The 17,726-nt window shown below is 42.4% G+C and overlaps 1 protein-coding gene and 1 long non-coding RNA gene across 10 annotated transcripts in view; one reads left to right on the top strand and one right to left on the bottom strand.

Moving 5' to 3' along the window:
• LOC142742053 (cyclic nucleotide-binding domain-containing protein 2-like) overlaps nt 1-440 on the bottom strand; it is a 215,405-nt gene extending 214,965 nt beyond the window's left edge. For all 8 annotated transcript variants that reach the window (XR_012881273.1, XR_012881274.1, XR_012881275.1 and 5 more), the window contains exon 1: nt 304-440. Coding sequence is in view for 5 of the 8 variants with exons in the window: in XM_075851454.1 (XP_075707569.1) it covers nt 304-423 (120 nt within the window). In the remaining 3 variants the exon portion in view is untranslated. The remainder of the gene's footprint in view (nt 1-303) is intronic.
• Nucleotides 1-17,726, top strand: part of LOC142742055 (uncharacterized) — a 127,045-nt gene that overhangs the window by 37,880 nt on the left and 71,439 nt on the right. For both annotated transcript variants that reach the window (XR_012881276.1, XR_012881277.1), the window contains exon 3: nt 5,192-5,263. This is a non-coding gene — a long non-coding RNA (uncharacterized LOC142742055). The remainder of the gene's footprint in view (nt 1-5,191; nt 5,264-17,726) is intronic.

Here is a 17,726-nt window from a genome sequence, read left to right as displayed (position 1 = left end):
ATTAGGTCTAAAATTCTGTGCTAATTAATTTAATCTTTATAGCGGCCACTGAATATTTTTTTTTCCGAATCACCTGCATAGACATAGATGTCAAAGATAACATGCTGGCTACATGCAGCCACCACTAGGGGGAACCTAGGAGCTCACTACATACTGTATACATTAAATTCAATATTCAGTATGCAGTAAGCTCCTAAGCTCCCCCTAGTGGTGGCTACAGGGAGCCAAATGTTATAATTTAAGGGGCCCCTTTGGCTCTCCATAAAACTTTTACATACTATGGGGAATGTATACTTAAATTACCTGGTGCCTTCCTTTTTCCCCCACTGCTCTCAGATGGACCAGCGCTGATGACATCAGTACTGTGTCCATCCTGTATCTTCTAGTGCTGGGGTCAGCAGCGCTGGACCATCGACAGCGCATCTATCAGCAGCGGGTGTCAGTTGTAACATACAGTTGGAACTAGCTTGCGGCCATTTAACACCTTTGATGCATCTAAGGGTATGTGCACACACACTAATTACGTCCGTAATTGACGGACGTATTTCGGCCGGAAGACCCGGACCGAACACACTGCAGGGGGCCGGGCTCCTAGCATCATAGTTATGTACGACGCTAGGAGTCCCTGCCTCGCTGCAGGACGACTGTCCCGTACTGAAAACATGATTACAGTACGGGACAGTTGTCCTGCAGCGAGGCAGGGACTCCTAGCATCGTACATAAGTATGATGCTAGGAGCCCGGCTCCCTGCACTGTGTTCGGTCCGGTACTTGCGGCCGAATTACGTCCGTCAATTACGGACGTAATTAGTGTGTGTGCACATACCCTAAGGAGTTTGACAAAGTAAGAGGGCTCTGTCGGCGCCCCTGCAACGTAATGGGCTGACATAGTAGTTAGTGACCAAACGAAAGCCCCCATTTCTGTGTATTATGCCCCTATGAGTGTATTATGAAAGTGTTTGAGCATTCAAATGTTCAAGTCCCCTTGTGGGACTAAGAAAGTATTGCATATACAAAATAAAAAAAAAGGGTTTTAAAATAAAAATACCAAGTAAAATAAAACAAAAATCAGTAAAAAACTAATCAAAATTGGTATTGTCGCATCTGTAACCACCCATACTATAAAACTATGATGTTATTTAACCTGCACAGTGAACACCATTTAAAAAAAAATAAAACAATGCCGGAGTTGCTATTTTTTGTTCATCGCACTACATAAGAAATGGAATAAATAGTGATCCTAATGATCATAAAGTCATATATACCCTAAAATGGTTCCAATGAAAACTACAGGTCGTGCTGCAAAAAACTAGCCCTCACACAACTCCGGCGATGAAAAATAAAAATGTTCTGTGTTAAAATATGGTGAAACAAAAAAATGTTTTTATTACAAAAACAGTTTTTCTTGTGTAAAGAAGTAAAACACCAAAAAACTATATAAATTGGGTATAATGGTACTGACCCGTGTAATAAAGCCTTACTAGAAGCTGCTGCAGCATCTCTGTGCGTCTCTCTGCTTTTCTCTTAGGCCTTGTTCCCACGACGTATATTTGACGTGTTTTTCGGTGCGCTTTGACATCAATGGGAAAGCACATTGATAGTGCATACAAAGCTTCTTTTACGCGAGCGTATTTAAAAAACGCGTTGTGTAAAAAAAGAAGCATCTAATTACCATAGTTCTAATTATGCGCCATAAAACGCACCAAAAAATGTGCCAAAATCACGCACAAAACGTGTAAAAAGAACACAACAAAAACGCATCAAAAACGCCTGTATTTTAAAAAGTGCTTTAAAAAAACGCTAGAGTTTTTGACACATTTACACGTCGTTTTTTGTGAGCAAGGCATTACTCTGCTCCTGCTCCCTCTTCCCCCTCCCTTCGCCATAGACGTCTATGGGCAGTTGTAACCTTATATCTCAGTGAGCTCATAGTCCATATTGCCTTGAGGAGATGGAAAAAGCCGTAAATTCAGAGTGAGTGAACAGTTAGGAGGGGGGGGCCTGATAAGTGGAGAAAGAGCCAATTTTTATTCATTACAAATTTTCTTAAATTCGTTTGTACTATTGATTTATGCGTAGCAGGGGCGTTGCTAGGGTCTTAAAAGATAAGGGGCACAAACCTCGAGACATATATTTAGCCCCCCCCCCTACACCGCTGGATAGAATTGGATGCATTGTCTCAGAATACAGTATCATACATGATCGGTTTAGATACAGGGCCCCAACAGAGAGTATCACACATGATAGGCTTAGATACATGGCCAGCAGACTGTATCACACATGATAGACTTAGAGCTCATTCAGACGAGCGTGATTCTCGTCCGTGTGCTGTGCGTTGAAATAACGCACAGCACACGGACCTGTTGATTTCAAAGGGGCTATTAGCACATGTGTGAGTTTTCATGCAGCGAGTGTCTGTTGCGTGAAACTCACTGCATGTCCTATATTAATGCGTTTTCACGCACCCAGCCGCCCATTAACGTCAATACGGTGCGTGAAAACCACGGACAGCACACGGACGCACATCATTGTGCTGTTCGTGTTTTACGCAACAATTACACTGAAAAATAAAAAGTGCAAGTGCGTGAAAAACACATGCCACACGCAAAGCGCAATGATGCAAAACGCAGCGCACACGGACAGATTTACGTGCGTTTTTTATGAACGTAAATCTGTCACGCTCGTGTGAATGTAGCCTTAGATAAAGGGCCCCTGCAGTAAGTATCCTTGTACTAGTCCTCAGGGGCAAATTTTGTATTTCTAGGGCCCCAAACAAAGTTATGTCTCAGGGCTCTAATCAAAGACACCTGTGGAGAGTTCCCCACAGAATGCCCCTTGTGTATACTGTGACAATCCCCCTGTATATAGTGTCACATCCCCTGTATATAGTGTCACACCCGCTGTATATAGTGTCACAAACCCCCTGTATAGTTCCACACACAGTCCCCCTGCCATACATCCCCCTTGTAGACTGTGCCATGCAGTCCCCTGTAGGTAGTCCCACATACCCTCCTTGTCTCAGCAGACAGTATCACACATGATAGGCTTAGATACATGGCCCCAGCAGACGGTATCACACATGATAGACTTAGATACAGTGCCCCAGCAGTCAGTATTACAGATGATAGACTTAGATACAGGGCCCCAGCAGTCAGTATTACAGATGATAGACTTAGATACAGTGCCCCAGCAGTCAGTATTACAGATGATAGACTTAGATACAGGGCCCCAGCAGTAAGTATCCTTGTATTAACATATGTTCACCCCCCCCCCCCCCCCAAAAATGTGTGTGCGTGTATGTATATAGAAGACAACATATCAGTAGCACTCTGACTCTATAGCTATGGATAGAATTAGATACAGTAGCTCAGCAGACAGTATCACACAATATAGGATTAGATACAGTGGCTCAGCAGACCGTATCACACATGATATGATTAGGGTATGTGCACACGCTAACTGCATTTACGTCTGAAATTACGGAGCTGTTTTCAGGAGAAAACATCGCCGTAATTGCAGACGTAATTGCTCGTACTCACCTTTTGCGAGGCGTCAATTACGGCCGTAATTTGGAGCTGTTCTTCATTGGAATCAATGAAAAACGGCTCAAATTACGTCTCAAGAAATGTCCTGCACTTGTTTTGACGAGTCGTTTGACAGCGACGCGTAAATTACAGGTCGTCTGCACAGTACGTCGGCAAACCCATTGAAATTAATGGGCAGATGTTTGCCGACGTATTGGAGCCGTGTTTTCAGGCATAAATCGAGGCATAATACGCCTCGTTTACGCCTCAAAATAGGTCGTGTGAACCCAGCTTTAGATTCAGTGGTTCAGCAGACAGTATCACACATGATAGGATTAGATACAATGGCTCAGCAGACAGTATCACACATTATAGGATTAGATACAGTGGCTCAGCAGACAGTATCACACATGATGGGATTAGATACAGTGGCTCAGCAGACAGTATCACACATGATAGGATTAGATACAATGGCTCAGCAGACAGTATCACACATGATAGGATTAGATACAGTGGCTCAGCAGACAGTATCACGCATGATCGGATTAGATACAGGGCCCAGCTCGCTGACATTGGGGCTCCAGTGCTGGACCCAGGAAAGGTAAGTATAAGAATTGTTTTTCTTTTTTATGTGTTACTAATTTTTTCGGTCATTGGACTACGTCGGATTCGAGGACTACTTCAATTACGGCTTTTTTTTTATTCTCAATAAAACGGTTAATGAGAGTTGTGTGGGTTTTTTTTTTTTTATTTCAATAAAATATTTTTTTTATGTCCCTGTATTATTTTAAACTTTATTACTACCACCTTATTAATAGCTGCTGACTGATTGACAACGCCCATTACTAAGGCGGGGCTTAATGTTAGCCAGTGCAGAGGCTAACACTAACCCCCATTATTACCCCGGTACCCACTGCCACCAGGGGTGCCGGTTACGATCCAGTACCCGACGATCTGTAGTCATGGTCAGGTACTGGGGCGGCCGCAGGCTGGTAATATTAGGCTGGGATAGGCCAAAAACAGTGGCCCATCCCACGCTGGTAACGCTGCCTGCTGCTGTGTTGTATCTGGCTGGTTATCAAAAATGGGGGGCGGGGGGGGGCATGTCGTTTTTTCCACTTATTTATTTGAAAAAATAAATAAATTTAAAAAATGGTGTGGGACCCCCTATTTTTCATAACCAGCCAGATACAACATAGCAGCAGGCAGCATTACCAGGATGGGAAGGGCCACTGTTTTTGGCCTTTCCCAGTCTAATGATACCAGCCTGCGGCCGCCCCAGTGCCCGACCATTGCTGCAAATGGTCGGGTACTGGATCACACCTGGCTCTTGCCAGTACCCCTTGTGGCGGTGGGTACTGGGGTAATGCCTCTGCACCGGCTGACACTAAGCCCCACATCAGTAATGGATGCTGTTAATCAGTCAGCAGCTATTAATAAGGCGGTAGTAATAAAGTTTAAAAGAAAATACAAAGACAGAGATAAAATATTTTATTGGAAAAAAAAACCCACACACACAACTCTCATTAACCATTTTATTGAAAACTAAAAAAGTCGTTATCGAATTAGTCCTCGAATAGACCATGTATTTAAGCCTACCACAAGGCAGGCTTAGATACAAGACCCCAGCAGACCGTAACGTTACACTTACCTCCTCTCCGCTTCCAGGTGCAGTAGATGTCCCAACACCATCCAGCTTCGTGACGTCATGACGCGAGAAGACGGTGGGAAGGAAGATAGGTCAGTATGCGTCGTTACTATAGTGACAGGAGCCCGTGTCGTTTATTACATAGGCCCCAGTTACTACATTAACTGGTACAGATGCAGTGCGGGCGGCCGTGGCTCGGTCGAAAGATCCGGGGCTTGGGCCCCAAAGGCATGGTGCTAGTGACGCCCCTGATGCAAAGTTTGTTGAAAAGTTAGTGACCATTTAAGGCCAGAATTCGCTGTACTCTGAAGGGGTTGAGTTCAATGATAACGGAATAAATCCATGCAGAAAGCTCCCCCTAGTGGCAGCTGTAGACAGACAGAATTATATTATTTATCTAATCAGAATAAGCAGAGAGCCCAAAGAACAAATATATTATGAAATTAAATAGAATGGACTCTACCTCTAATAAGGGGGCAGTACTGTACATTTGGCAGGGAGCTCAGCAGTGCTTTTTCTGTGGCCCCCATGATTTCTGTGTACGCCCCTGATCTGCTACACTGACTGAGGTAAGTACATAAAATCCTTTTTCCCATACCTTATGTGATGGGAGAGTCGCTTCGGTCTCACTTAGTGCTGTGTTTTCACAAGCTTCAGGACCACTGGGCTGTAATAAATCTTGCATGTTTATTTCCACGTCCGTCTTCTCATCTTCATCGTTCCGTCCATCATAGGAGTCAGCAGCAAGTTCATTGAGCAGAGGGCTGCCGAATAGAAAACATATTATACATCGCAATATGCACTACAATAGTGTCCTCTGTGATTTTAATATTTACACAAAATGGAAAACCCCTTTAAGACAGAAGATAACATTGCTGGGGGTCTCTCTCCTGGAACTCCTCGCCATCAGCTGTTAATGCCAGAGGAAGTCGCCAGCCCACCCTTATTCTCCCTGCAGCAACGCTACATTACATAGCGCCTGTTTAAATCAATGGGTCATCTGTGTAACGCACAGAAAAGATGGGTTCTCTCTGCAGTAGTCCTCTGCTCTGGCTAATAAGGGAGTGAGCGGGGGACCTCCACACCCCTATGACGTCCATACACCCTAAAAGGACCAGTGGACAGGACAGGAGTTGTACAAACTGTATAATCCCCTTAAATCCTCAGTATGGAATACCTCTGCTACATGTTACAGATGATAGATGGAACATATATTTCTTTGTTTACAATGTGACATTTTCAACTATAAAGTGATACTCCCCATTCTAGATTCAAATAGGTACTGATAGGTCCAGATAGATATTGACAGGTCCAGATAGATATTGATAGGTCCAGATAGATATTGATAGGTCCAGATAGAGTGAAGGAAATAAGTATTTGATCCCTTGCTGATTTTGTAAGTTTGCCCACTGTCAAAGACATGAACAGTCTAGAATTTTTAGGCTAGGTTAATTTTACCAGTGAGAGATAGATTATATTTAAAAAAAAAAAAAAAAATCACATTGTCAAAATTATATATATTTATTTGCTTTGTGCACAGAGAAATAAGTATTTGATCCCTTTGGCAAACAAGACTTAATACTTGGTGGCAAAACCCTTGTTGGCAAGCACAGCAGTCAGACGTTTTTTGTAGTTGATGATGAGGTTTGCACACATGTTAGATGGAATTTTGGCCCACTCCTCTTTGCAGATCATCTGTAAATCATTAAGATTTCGAGGCTGTCGCTTGGCAACTCGGATCTTCAGCTCCCTCCATAAGTTTTCGATGGGATTAAGGTCTGGAGACTGGCTAGGCCACTCCATGACCTTAATGTGCTTATTTTTGAGCCACTCCTTTGTTGCCTTGGCTGTATGTTTCGGGTAATTGTCGTGCTGGAAGACCCAGCCACGAGCTATTTTTAATGTCCTGGTGGAGGGAAGGAGGTTGTCACTCAGGATTTGACGGTACATGGCTCCATCCATTCTCCCATTGATGCGGTGAAGTAGTCCTGTGCCCTTAGCAGAGAAACACCCCCAAAACATAATGTTTCCACCTCCATGCTTGACAGTGGGGACGGTGTTCTTTGGGTCATAGGCAGCATTTCTCTTCCTCCAAAAACGGCGAGTTGAGTTAATGCCAAAGAGCTCAATTTTAGTCTCATCTGACCACAGCACCTTCTCCCAATCACTCTCAGAATCATCCAGATGTTCATTTGCAAACTTCAGACGGGCCTGTACATGTGCCTTCTTGAGCAGGGGGACCTTGCGGGCACTGCAGGATTTTAATCCATTACGGCGTAATGTGTTACCAATGGTTTTCTTGGTGACTGTGGTCCCAGCTGCCTTGAGATCATTAACAAGTTCCCCCCGTGTAGTTTTCGGCTGAGCTCTCACCTTCCTCAGGATCAAGGATACCCCACGAGGTGAGATTTTGCATGGAGCCCCAGATCGATGTCGTTTGACAGTCATTTTGTATGTCTTCCATTTTCTTACTATTGCACCAACAGTTGTCTCCTTCTCACCCAGCGTCTTACTTATGGTTTTGTAGCCCATTCCAGCCTTGTGCAGGTCTATGATCTTGTCCCTGACATCCTTAGAAAGCTCTTTGGTCTTGCCCATGTTGTAGAGGTTAGAGTCAGACTGATTAATTGAGTCTGTGGACAGGAGTCTTTTATACAGGTGACCATGTAAGACAGCTGTCTATAATGCAGGCACCAAGTTGATTTGGAGCGTGTAACTGGTCTGGAGGAGGCTGAACTCTTAATGGTTGGTAGGGGATCAAATACTTATTTCTCTGTGCACAATGCAAATAAATATATATAATTTTGACAATGTGATTTCCTGTTTTTTTTTTTAAATATAATCTATCTCTCACTGGTAAAATTAACCTAGCCTAAAAATTCTAGACTGTTCATGTCTTTGACAGTGGGCAAACTTACAAAATCAGCAAGGGATCAAATACTTATTTCCTCCACTGTAGGTACTGACAGGTCCAGATAGATATTGATAGGTCCAGATAGGTATTGATAGGTCCAGATAGGTATTGATAGGTCCAGATAGATATTGATAGGTCCAGATAGATAATGACACGTCCAGATAGATATTGATAGATCCAGATAGATATTGATAGGTCCAGATAGATAATGACACGTCCAGATAGATATTGATAGGTCCAGATAGATAATGACACGTCCAGATAGATATTGATAGGTCCAGATAGATATTGATAGGTCCAGATAGGTATTGATACGTCCTGATAGATATTGATAGGTCCAGATATATATTGATAGATCCAGATAGGTATTGATAGATCCAGATAGATATTGATAGGTCCAGATAGATAATGACACGTCCAGATAGATATTGATAGGTCCTGATAGATATTGATAGGTCCAGATAGATATTGATATGTCCAGATAGATATTGATAGGTCCAGATAGATATTGATAAGTCCAGATAGATATTGATAGGTCCAGATAGATATTGATAGGTCCAGATAGATATTGATAGGTCCTGATAGATATTGATAGGTCCTGATAGATATTGATAGGTCCAGATAGATATTGATAAGTCCAGATAGATATTGATAGGTCCTGATAGATATTGATAGGTCCAGATAGATATTGATAGGTCCTGATAGATATTGATAGGTCCAGATAGATATTGATAGGTCCAGATAGATATTGATAGGTCCAGATAGATATTGATAGGTCCTAATAGATATTGATAGCTCCAGGTAGATATTGATAGGTCCTGATAGATATTGATAGGTCCAGATAGATAATGACATGTCCAGATAGATATTGATAGGTCCTGATAGATATTGATAGGTCCAGATAGATATTGACAGGTCCAAATAGATATTGATAGGTCCAGATAGATATTGATAGGTCCAGATAGATAGTGATAGGTCCAGCTAGATATTGATAGGTCCAGATATGTACTGACATGTCCAGATAGATATTGATACGTCCAGATAGATATTGATAGGTCCAGATAGGTATTGATAGGTCCAGATAGGTATTGATAGGTCCAGATAGGTATTGATAGGTCCAGATAGATATTGATAGGTCCAGATAGGTACTAATAGGTCCAGATAGATATTGATAGGTCCAGATAGATATTGATAGATCCAGATAGATAATGACACGTCCAGATAGATATTGATAGATCCAGATAGATATTGATAGGTCCAGATAGATATTGATAGATCCAGATAGATATTGATAGGTCCAGATAGGTATTGATACGTCCTGATAGATATTGATAGGTCCAGATATATATTGATAGATCCAGATAGGTATTGATAGGTCCAGATAGATATCGATAGATCCAGATAGATAATGACATGTCCAGATAGATATTGATAGGTCCTGATAGATATTGATAGGTCCAGATAGATATTGATATGTCCAGATAGATATTGATAGGTCCTGATAGATATTGATATGTCCAGATAGATATTGATAGGTCCAGATAGATATTGATATGTCCAGATAGATATTGATAGGTCCAGATAGATATTGATAAGTCCAGAGAGATATTGATAGGTCCTGATAGATATTGATAGGTCCAGATAGATATTGATAGGTCCTGATAGATATTGATATGTCCAGATAGATATTGATAGGTCCAGATAGATATTGATAAGTCCAGATAGATATTGATAGGTCCTGATAGATATTGATAGGTCCAGATAGATATTGATAGGTCCTGATAGATATTGATCGGTCCAGATAGATATTGATAGGTCCAGATAGATATTGATAGGTCCAGATAGATATTGATAGGTCCTGATAGATATTGATAGGTCCAGATAGATATTGATAGGTCCTGATAGATATTGATAGGTCCAGATAGATAATGACACGTCCAGATAGATATTGATAGGTCCTGATAGATATTGATAGGTCCAGATAGATATTGATATGTCCAGATAGATATTGATAGGTTCTGATAGATATTGATAGGTCATGATAGATATTGATAGGTCCAGATAGATATTGATAGGTCCTGATAGATATTGATAGGTCCAGATAGATAATGACACGTCCAGATAGATATTGATAAGTCCAGATAGATATTGATAAGTCCACATAGATATTGATAGGTCCTGATAGATATTGATAGGTCCAGATAGATAATGACACGTCCAGATAGATATTGATAGGTCCAGATAGATATTGATAAGTCCAGATAGATATTGATAGGTCCTGATAGATATTGATAGGTCCAGATAGATATTGATAGGTCCAGATAGATATTGATAGGTCCAGATAGATAATGACACGTCCAAATAGATATTGATAGGTCCTGATAGATATTGATATGTCCAGATAGATATTGATAGGTCCAGATAGATATTGATAAGTCCAGATAGATATTGATAGGTCCTGATAGATATTGATAGGTCCAGATAGATATTGTTAGGTCCTGATAGATATTGATAGGTCCAGATAGATATTGATATGTCCAGATAGATATTGATAGGTCCTGATAGATCATGATAGGTACTAATATATCCGCATTACCAGGAAGATTTGTGCTGTTCAGGACATTAGGAAAGCTGAGTGATTACCCTCTGAGAGCTATAATGTGACTTAAAGAGGCTCTGTCACCAGATTATAAGTGCCCTATCTCCTACATAATTTGATCGGCGCTGTAATGTAGATAACAACAGTGGTTTTTATTTAGAAAAACTATCAATTTTGACGGAGTTATGACCTATTTTAGATTTATGCTAATGAGTTTCTTAATGGACAACTGGGCGTGTTTTTACTGTATTGGTCACTGATTGGTCACTGATTGGTCAGCCTCATACACTTCTCTCCACAACGCCCACTTGGTCAAAAAGTAAAAAGACGCCCAGTTGTCTATTAAGAAATTCATAAAATAGGTCATAACTTGGTCAAAAATGATCGTCGATGAGCGCCGATCAAATTATGTAGGAGATAGGGCACTTATAATAAGGTGACAGAGTCTCTTTAACTTGCCTGAGACTAAGAAACGAATGCAATTAATTATTAAGAACTACTTTTTTTGTATAATTTATTTATTATTTGCGATCTCTTAATTCTCCATTGTAGTAAAACCTTTTCCGTGAGGCCTGGAGCTGAATGATGAGTCAGACGTTACATAGAGATTAGTGTGACAGCTACAACATAAACAATAAACCTCTACAAAGCATCAAACTAAAGAGACTCTGTCACCACATTATAAGTGTCCTGTCTCCTATATAAGGAGATCGGTGCTGTAATGTAGGTGACAGTAATGCTTTTTATTTAAAAAAAACTATCTTTTTTCACAACGTTAGGAGCGATTTTGGTTTATGCTAATGAGCTTTCTTAATGCCCAAGTGGGCGTACTTTTACTTTCGACCAAGTGGGCGTCGTACAGAGGAGTGCATGACGCTGACCAATCAGTGACCAATCGGCATCATGCACTCCTCTCCATTCATTTACACAGCACTAGCGATATAGTTATATCACTATGTGCAGCCTCATACACAAACCCTAACATTACTACAGTGTCCTGATAATGACTACACATGAAATCCAGCCTGGACGTCATGTGTACTCAGAATCCTGACACTTCTGACTCTTTTTTGTGAGATTCCAGCAACGGATACGAAATCTCGCGAGATCACGGAGCTAAACGACATTTGGTTTCACTTGCCGGAATCTCACAAAAAAAGATTCAGAAGTGTCAGGATTCTGAGTACACATGACGTCCAGGCTGGATTTCATGTGTATTCATTATCAGGACACTAGTAATGTTAGGGCTTGTGTATGAGGCTGCACATAGCGATATATCTGTAAATGAATGGAGAGGAGTGCATGATGCCGATTGGTCAGCGTCATGCACTCCTCTGTACAACGCCCACTTGGTCGAAAGTAAAAGTACGCCCACTTGGGCATTAAGAAAGCTCTTTAGCATAAACCAAAATCGCTCCTAACGTTGTGAAAAAAGATCGTTTTTTTTAAATAAAAAGCATTACTGTCACCTACATTACAGCGCCCATCTCCTTATGTAGGAGATAGGACACTTATAATGTGGTGACAGAGTCTCTTAAGCTGCAAAATAATATGATGAAAAATCCTGAAAATAATATAATAATAATAATAATGCTGCTAGAAAATTATTATCCAATAAATTACGAAATAATATTGATAATTATGACTAATTAACATGCTTAGGTTTGTATCATGAGGTTCTGCAGCTGCTGGGTTGTGTACTATGGGATTCTGCAGCCGTTTAGGTGCATATTAGGATATTCTTCAGCAGCAGAGGTGTGTATTATGATGTCCTGCAGCATCTGTGGTGTGTATTATGATGTCCTGCAGCATCTGAGGTGTGTATTATGATGTCCTGCAGCATCTGAGGTGTGTATTATGATGTCCTGCAGCAGCAGAGGTGTGTATTATGATGTCCTGCATCATCAGAGGTGTGTATTATGATGTCCTGCAGCATCTGAGGTGTGTATTATGATGTCCTGCAGCATCAGAGGTGTGTATTATGATGTCCTGCATCATCAGAGGTGTGTATTATGATGTCCTGCAGCATCAGAGGTGTGTATTATGATGTCCTGCAGCAGCAGAGGTGTGTATTATGATGTCCTGCATCATCAGAGGTGTGTATTATGATGTCCTGCAGCAGCAGAGGTGTGTATTATGATGTCCTGCAGCAGCTGAGGTGTGTATTATGATGTCCTGCAGCAGCAGAGGTGTGTATTATGATGTCCTGCAGCATCTGTGGTGTGTATTATGATGTCCTGCAGCAGCTGAGGTGTGTATTATGATGTCCTGCAGCAGCTGAGGTGTGTATTATGATGTCCTGCAGTAGCTGGGGTGTGTACTATGGGGTTCTGCAACAGCTAGGGTGTATACTATAGGGTTCTGCAGCAGCTGAGGTGTGTATTATGATGTTCTATAGCAGTTGGGGTGTGTACTATGAGGTTCTGCAGCAGCTGGGGTATGTATTATGATGTTCTACATTAGCTGAGGTGTGTATTACAATATTCTTCGGCAGCTGAGGTGTGTATTATGATGTCCTGCAGCAGCTGGGGTGTGTACTATGAGGTTCTGCAGCAGCCGGGCTGTATACTATAGGGTTCTGCAGCAGCTGAGGAGTGTATCATGATATTCTGCAGGAGCGGAGGTGTGTATTATGCGGTTCTGCTGCAGCTGAGGTGTGTATTATGAGGTTATACAGTAACTTAGGTTTGTACTATGATGTTTTGCAGCATCTGAGTGTACTATGATGTTCTGAAGCAGCTGAGGTGTGTATTATGAGGTTCTGACACATCTGAGGTGTGTATTATGAGGTTATACAGTAACTTAGGTGTGTACTATGATGTTTTGCAGCATCTGAGGTGTGTAATATGATGTTTTGCAGCATCTGAGGTGTGTATTATTCGGTTCTGCAGCAGCTGAGGAGCATATCATGATATTCTGAAGCATCTTAGGAGTGTGTACTATGATGTTCTGCAGCAGCTGAGGTGTGTGTTATGATGTTTTGCAGCATCTGAGGTGTGTATTATGCGGTTCTGCAGCAGCTGAGGTGTGTATTATGGGGTTCTGCAGCATCTTAGGAGTGTACTATGATGTTCTGAAGCAGCTGAGGTGTGTGTTATGACGTTTTGCAGCATCTGAGGTGCGTACCATGATGTTCTGAAGCAGCTGAGGTGTATTATGAGGATATACAGTAACTTAGGTGTGTACTATGATGTTCTGCAGCATCTGGGACAAGCACTGGATAATACACACTGCAATATATAACACAATAGAAGTGTATGGGGGAACCTTTACAATGTCAGTATTTAGAGCCTTAATAGTAACATCAGATCACAATATTTGTTCTTGTCTTTTCGCTTCCACTGAGCTATCAAATATTGTATCAGCATTTTCCAGTTGATTTGAAAGAGAAGCAGAAGTATTTCTATATTTTTTATATCCAGACGAGAGCAATAAAACCACCACAAAAAATCAAGTCACTCACAGCTGTCTGGTTTTTTTCTACACATTTTGCTTGTGCTGAGGTCATAACATCCTTTCAAACACCCCAGAATGAGCAAAATATACACCCTGTGTTCTTATAACCGGCTCCATTTATGTGTTTTTATGTGTAATAGAAGTAGGTAGAAATACACTGCCATCTAGTGGCAGGAAAAGTAACAAATTGATGAATAGACAAGGATGGATCTGCGGATCACGGTACAGTGTGATAATGGGGAATGGAAACTTGAATCTTAGACTTCGTTCACATCTGCGTCGGGGCTCCATTGATGGGTTCCGTCTGAGCTTTCCATCAGGGGAAGCCATGAACAGAAGACAAACTGAAACAAACAGAAACCATAGGTAGACCACAAACTCCTACTTAACATGCTCCACTCTATTGGCCTCAAGGACGCGGCTCTCTCTTGGTTTTCCTCCTATCTCTCTGACCGCTCATTCAGTGTGTCATTTGCTGGTTCCACTTCTTCTCCTCTTCCCCTTGATATCGGGGTTCCTCAGGGATCAGTCCTAGGTCCACTCCTCTTTTCTCTCTACACAGCTCCTATTGGACAAACCATCAGCAGATTTGGCTTCCAGTACCATCTCTACGCTGATGACACCCAATTATATACCTCTTCCCGTGACATCACCCCTGCTCTAATACAGAACACCAGTGATTGTCTGTCCGCTGTCTCTAACATCATGTCCTCTCTCTATCTGAAACTGAATCTTTCTAAAACTGAGCTCCTTGTGTTCCAACCATCTACTAACCTCCCTAAACCTGATGTCTCTATCTCTGTGTGTGGCACTATCATAACTCCTAAGCAGCACGCCCGCTGTCTCGGGGTTATTTTTGACTCAGATCTTTCCTTTACTCCTCACATACAATCACTTTCACGCTCCTGTCATTTTCACCTAAAAAACATCTCCAGAATCCGCTCTTTTCTTACGGAGGAAACTGCCAAAACTCTCATTGTTGCTCTGATTCACTCTCGTCTTGATTACTGTAACTCATTACTAGTCGGTCTTCCCCTCACTAAACTCTCCCCTCTCCAATCTATCCTCAATGCAGCAGCCAGGCTCATCTTTATGACCAACCGCTACACCAACGCCTCTAATCTGTGCCAGTCACTGCACTGGTTGCCCATCCCCTTCCGAATAAAATTCAAACTTATTACTCTCACCCACAAAGCTCTCCACAGTGCTGCACCTCCTTACATCTCCTCCCTCATCTCTGTCTACCACCCTACTCGGGCTCTACGTTCTGCCAACGACCTTAGATTAAAATCCTCCATAATCCGAACCTCCCACTACCGTCTCCAGGATTTCTCTCGTGCTGCACCCGTCCTCTGGAATGCGCTACCCCAGACAATCCGATTAATTCCCAATATCCACAGTTTTAAACGTGCCCTGAAAACACATCTATTTAGACAGGCCTATAAAATTCCCTAATCTGACTCCTTTTCATGGCCCTCCATTTAGATTAGTCATCAGAATAAGATTCCCTCACACTCCTTCTCTTCATGTCCGTCATACACGGATACTGGCTGGTGACCGGCTCATGCAGCTTTATGTTACCACCGCATGTGTATAAAAATGGCCGGACCATTGTACAGAACAAAGACTGTTACACTTTGTCTCCCTTATGTCCTCATAGATTGTAAGCTCTTGCGAGCAGGGTCCTCACTCCCCAGGTTTGAATTGTAAATGAACTTTGTCACTATGTAATGTCTGATATTGTTTTCATGTTCCCTCTACATTGTAAAGTGCTGCGTAATATGTTGGCGCTATATAAATAAAGATTATTATTATTATTATTATTATTATAGGTTTCCGTTTGCGCCACCATTGATTTCAAAGGTGACGGATCCGGTGCAAACGGTTTACGTTTGTCACCTTTGTGTAACAGTTCCATAGATTCGATGGAATCAATACTATAGTCGACGGCGCTATTCCTTCCGTCAAAACAACGGAACCCTTAGACCCTGTTCACACAGAGATTTTTGCAGGCAGAAAATTCTGCCTGGAAAAATCAGCTCCGGTTTTTTTTAAGTGGTTTTGCACCACAGGCGTTTTTTGGCGCATTTTTTTAGGCATTTTTTTTTACCTCTTTCTTCTACAGGCAAAGGAAAAAGCTGCGAGCGTTTTTTGCCATAAATGCCGTTTGCAGCATTTTTTTTCATCTCCCATTCATTTCAATGGGGTTTTTGAGGTGGAAAACACCTCAAGATAGGGCACGTCGCTTCTTTTTCCGCTCCGCACCGGATCCGTCACCATTGAAATCAGTGGTGATCAGTGGCGGATTAAGAAGACCATGGGCCCTGGGCTGTTACCCAAACTTGGGCCCCCCTTCTCCACCGCCACCCTGCCGCGACGGTAACTATTGCTAACACTACCTTTTTGCACAAGCATTAACAAATGGGTGTTATGATTCCCCTTTCACAGGGATGTGTCCCTACATACTGACAGTATCACACTGTGCAGGGACACAGCGCCAACCCCCCATGTAGACAGCGCAACACACACACCCCCCTGTAGATAAAGCCACACACACACACCCCCTGTAGATACAGCCACACACACACCCCCCTGTAGATAAAGCCACACACACACACACCCCCCTGTAGATAAAGCCACACACACACACCCCCCTGTAGATACAGCCACACACACACCCCCCTGTAGATAAAGCCACACACACACACCCCCCTGTAGATAAAGCCACACACACACACCCCCCCCCCTGTAGATAAAGCCACACACACACACCCCCCTGTAGATAAAGCCACACACACCCCTGTAGATATAGCGCCACACACACCCCTGTAGATAGCGCCACACACGCAACCCCCTGTAGAGAGCGTCACACAGCCCCCTATAGATAGCATCACACAGCCCCCTATAGATAGAGCCACACAGCACTCCCCCTTGTATATAGTGCCACACAGCGCTCCCCCCTTGTATATAGTGCCACACAGCGCTCCCCCCTTGTATATAGTGCCACACAGCGCTCCCCCCTTGTATATAGTGCCACACAGCGCTCCCTTCCTTATATATAGTGTCACACAGCGCTCCCCCCCCTTGTATATAGTGCTACACAGCGTCGCTGCATCCCTGGGATGACATTTTATCCCATATGACTGCTGCAGCCTGTGATTGGCCTGTGTTTGGCTGCAGCGGTCACATGGGGTGAAACGTCATCCCAGGAGGCCGACCCGGACGAAGAAACAGAATTCTGGGCAAGTATAAGATTTTTATTTTTTCTAAATTGCGTTTTTACATAACATCTGCTATCTGTTGTGGGTTTTACCTCCCCATTGAATTAAATGGGGAAAACCCGAAACAAATGAGCAGTGTTTACGCAAATACTATTGACATGCTGCGGAATAAAAAAACGCACCGCAGGTCAATGTCTGAGCTTTTTATTTCCCACTTATCATTTACGCAGCGTGTGGTGAGAATTGTTCACATCTAATGTACTCTGCTGCTACTGTATTAGGGCTTGTCCACATTTAACGGAATTGCTGCGTATTTTCTGCCCGGAAAATACGGTAGCAGCAAAGTGAGTGAGATTTACCAAATC

Source organism: Rhinoderma darwinii, chromosome 2 (assembly GCF_050947455.1).
Source record: "Rhinoderma darwinii isolate aRhiDar2 chromosome 2, aRhiDar2.hap1, whole genome shotgun sequence".
NCBI lineage: Eukaryota > Metazoa > Chordata > Amphibia > Anura > Rhinodermatidae > Rhinoderma > Rhinoderma darwinii.
The sequence above is the reverse complement of the archived record's forward strand: the minus strand, read 5'-3'. Positions and strand labels throughout refer to the sequence as shown.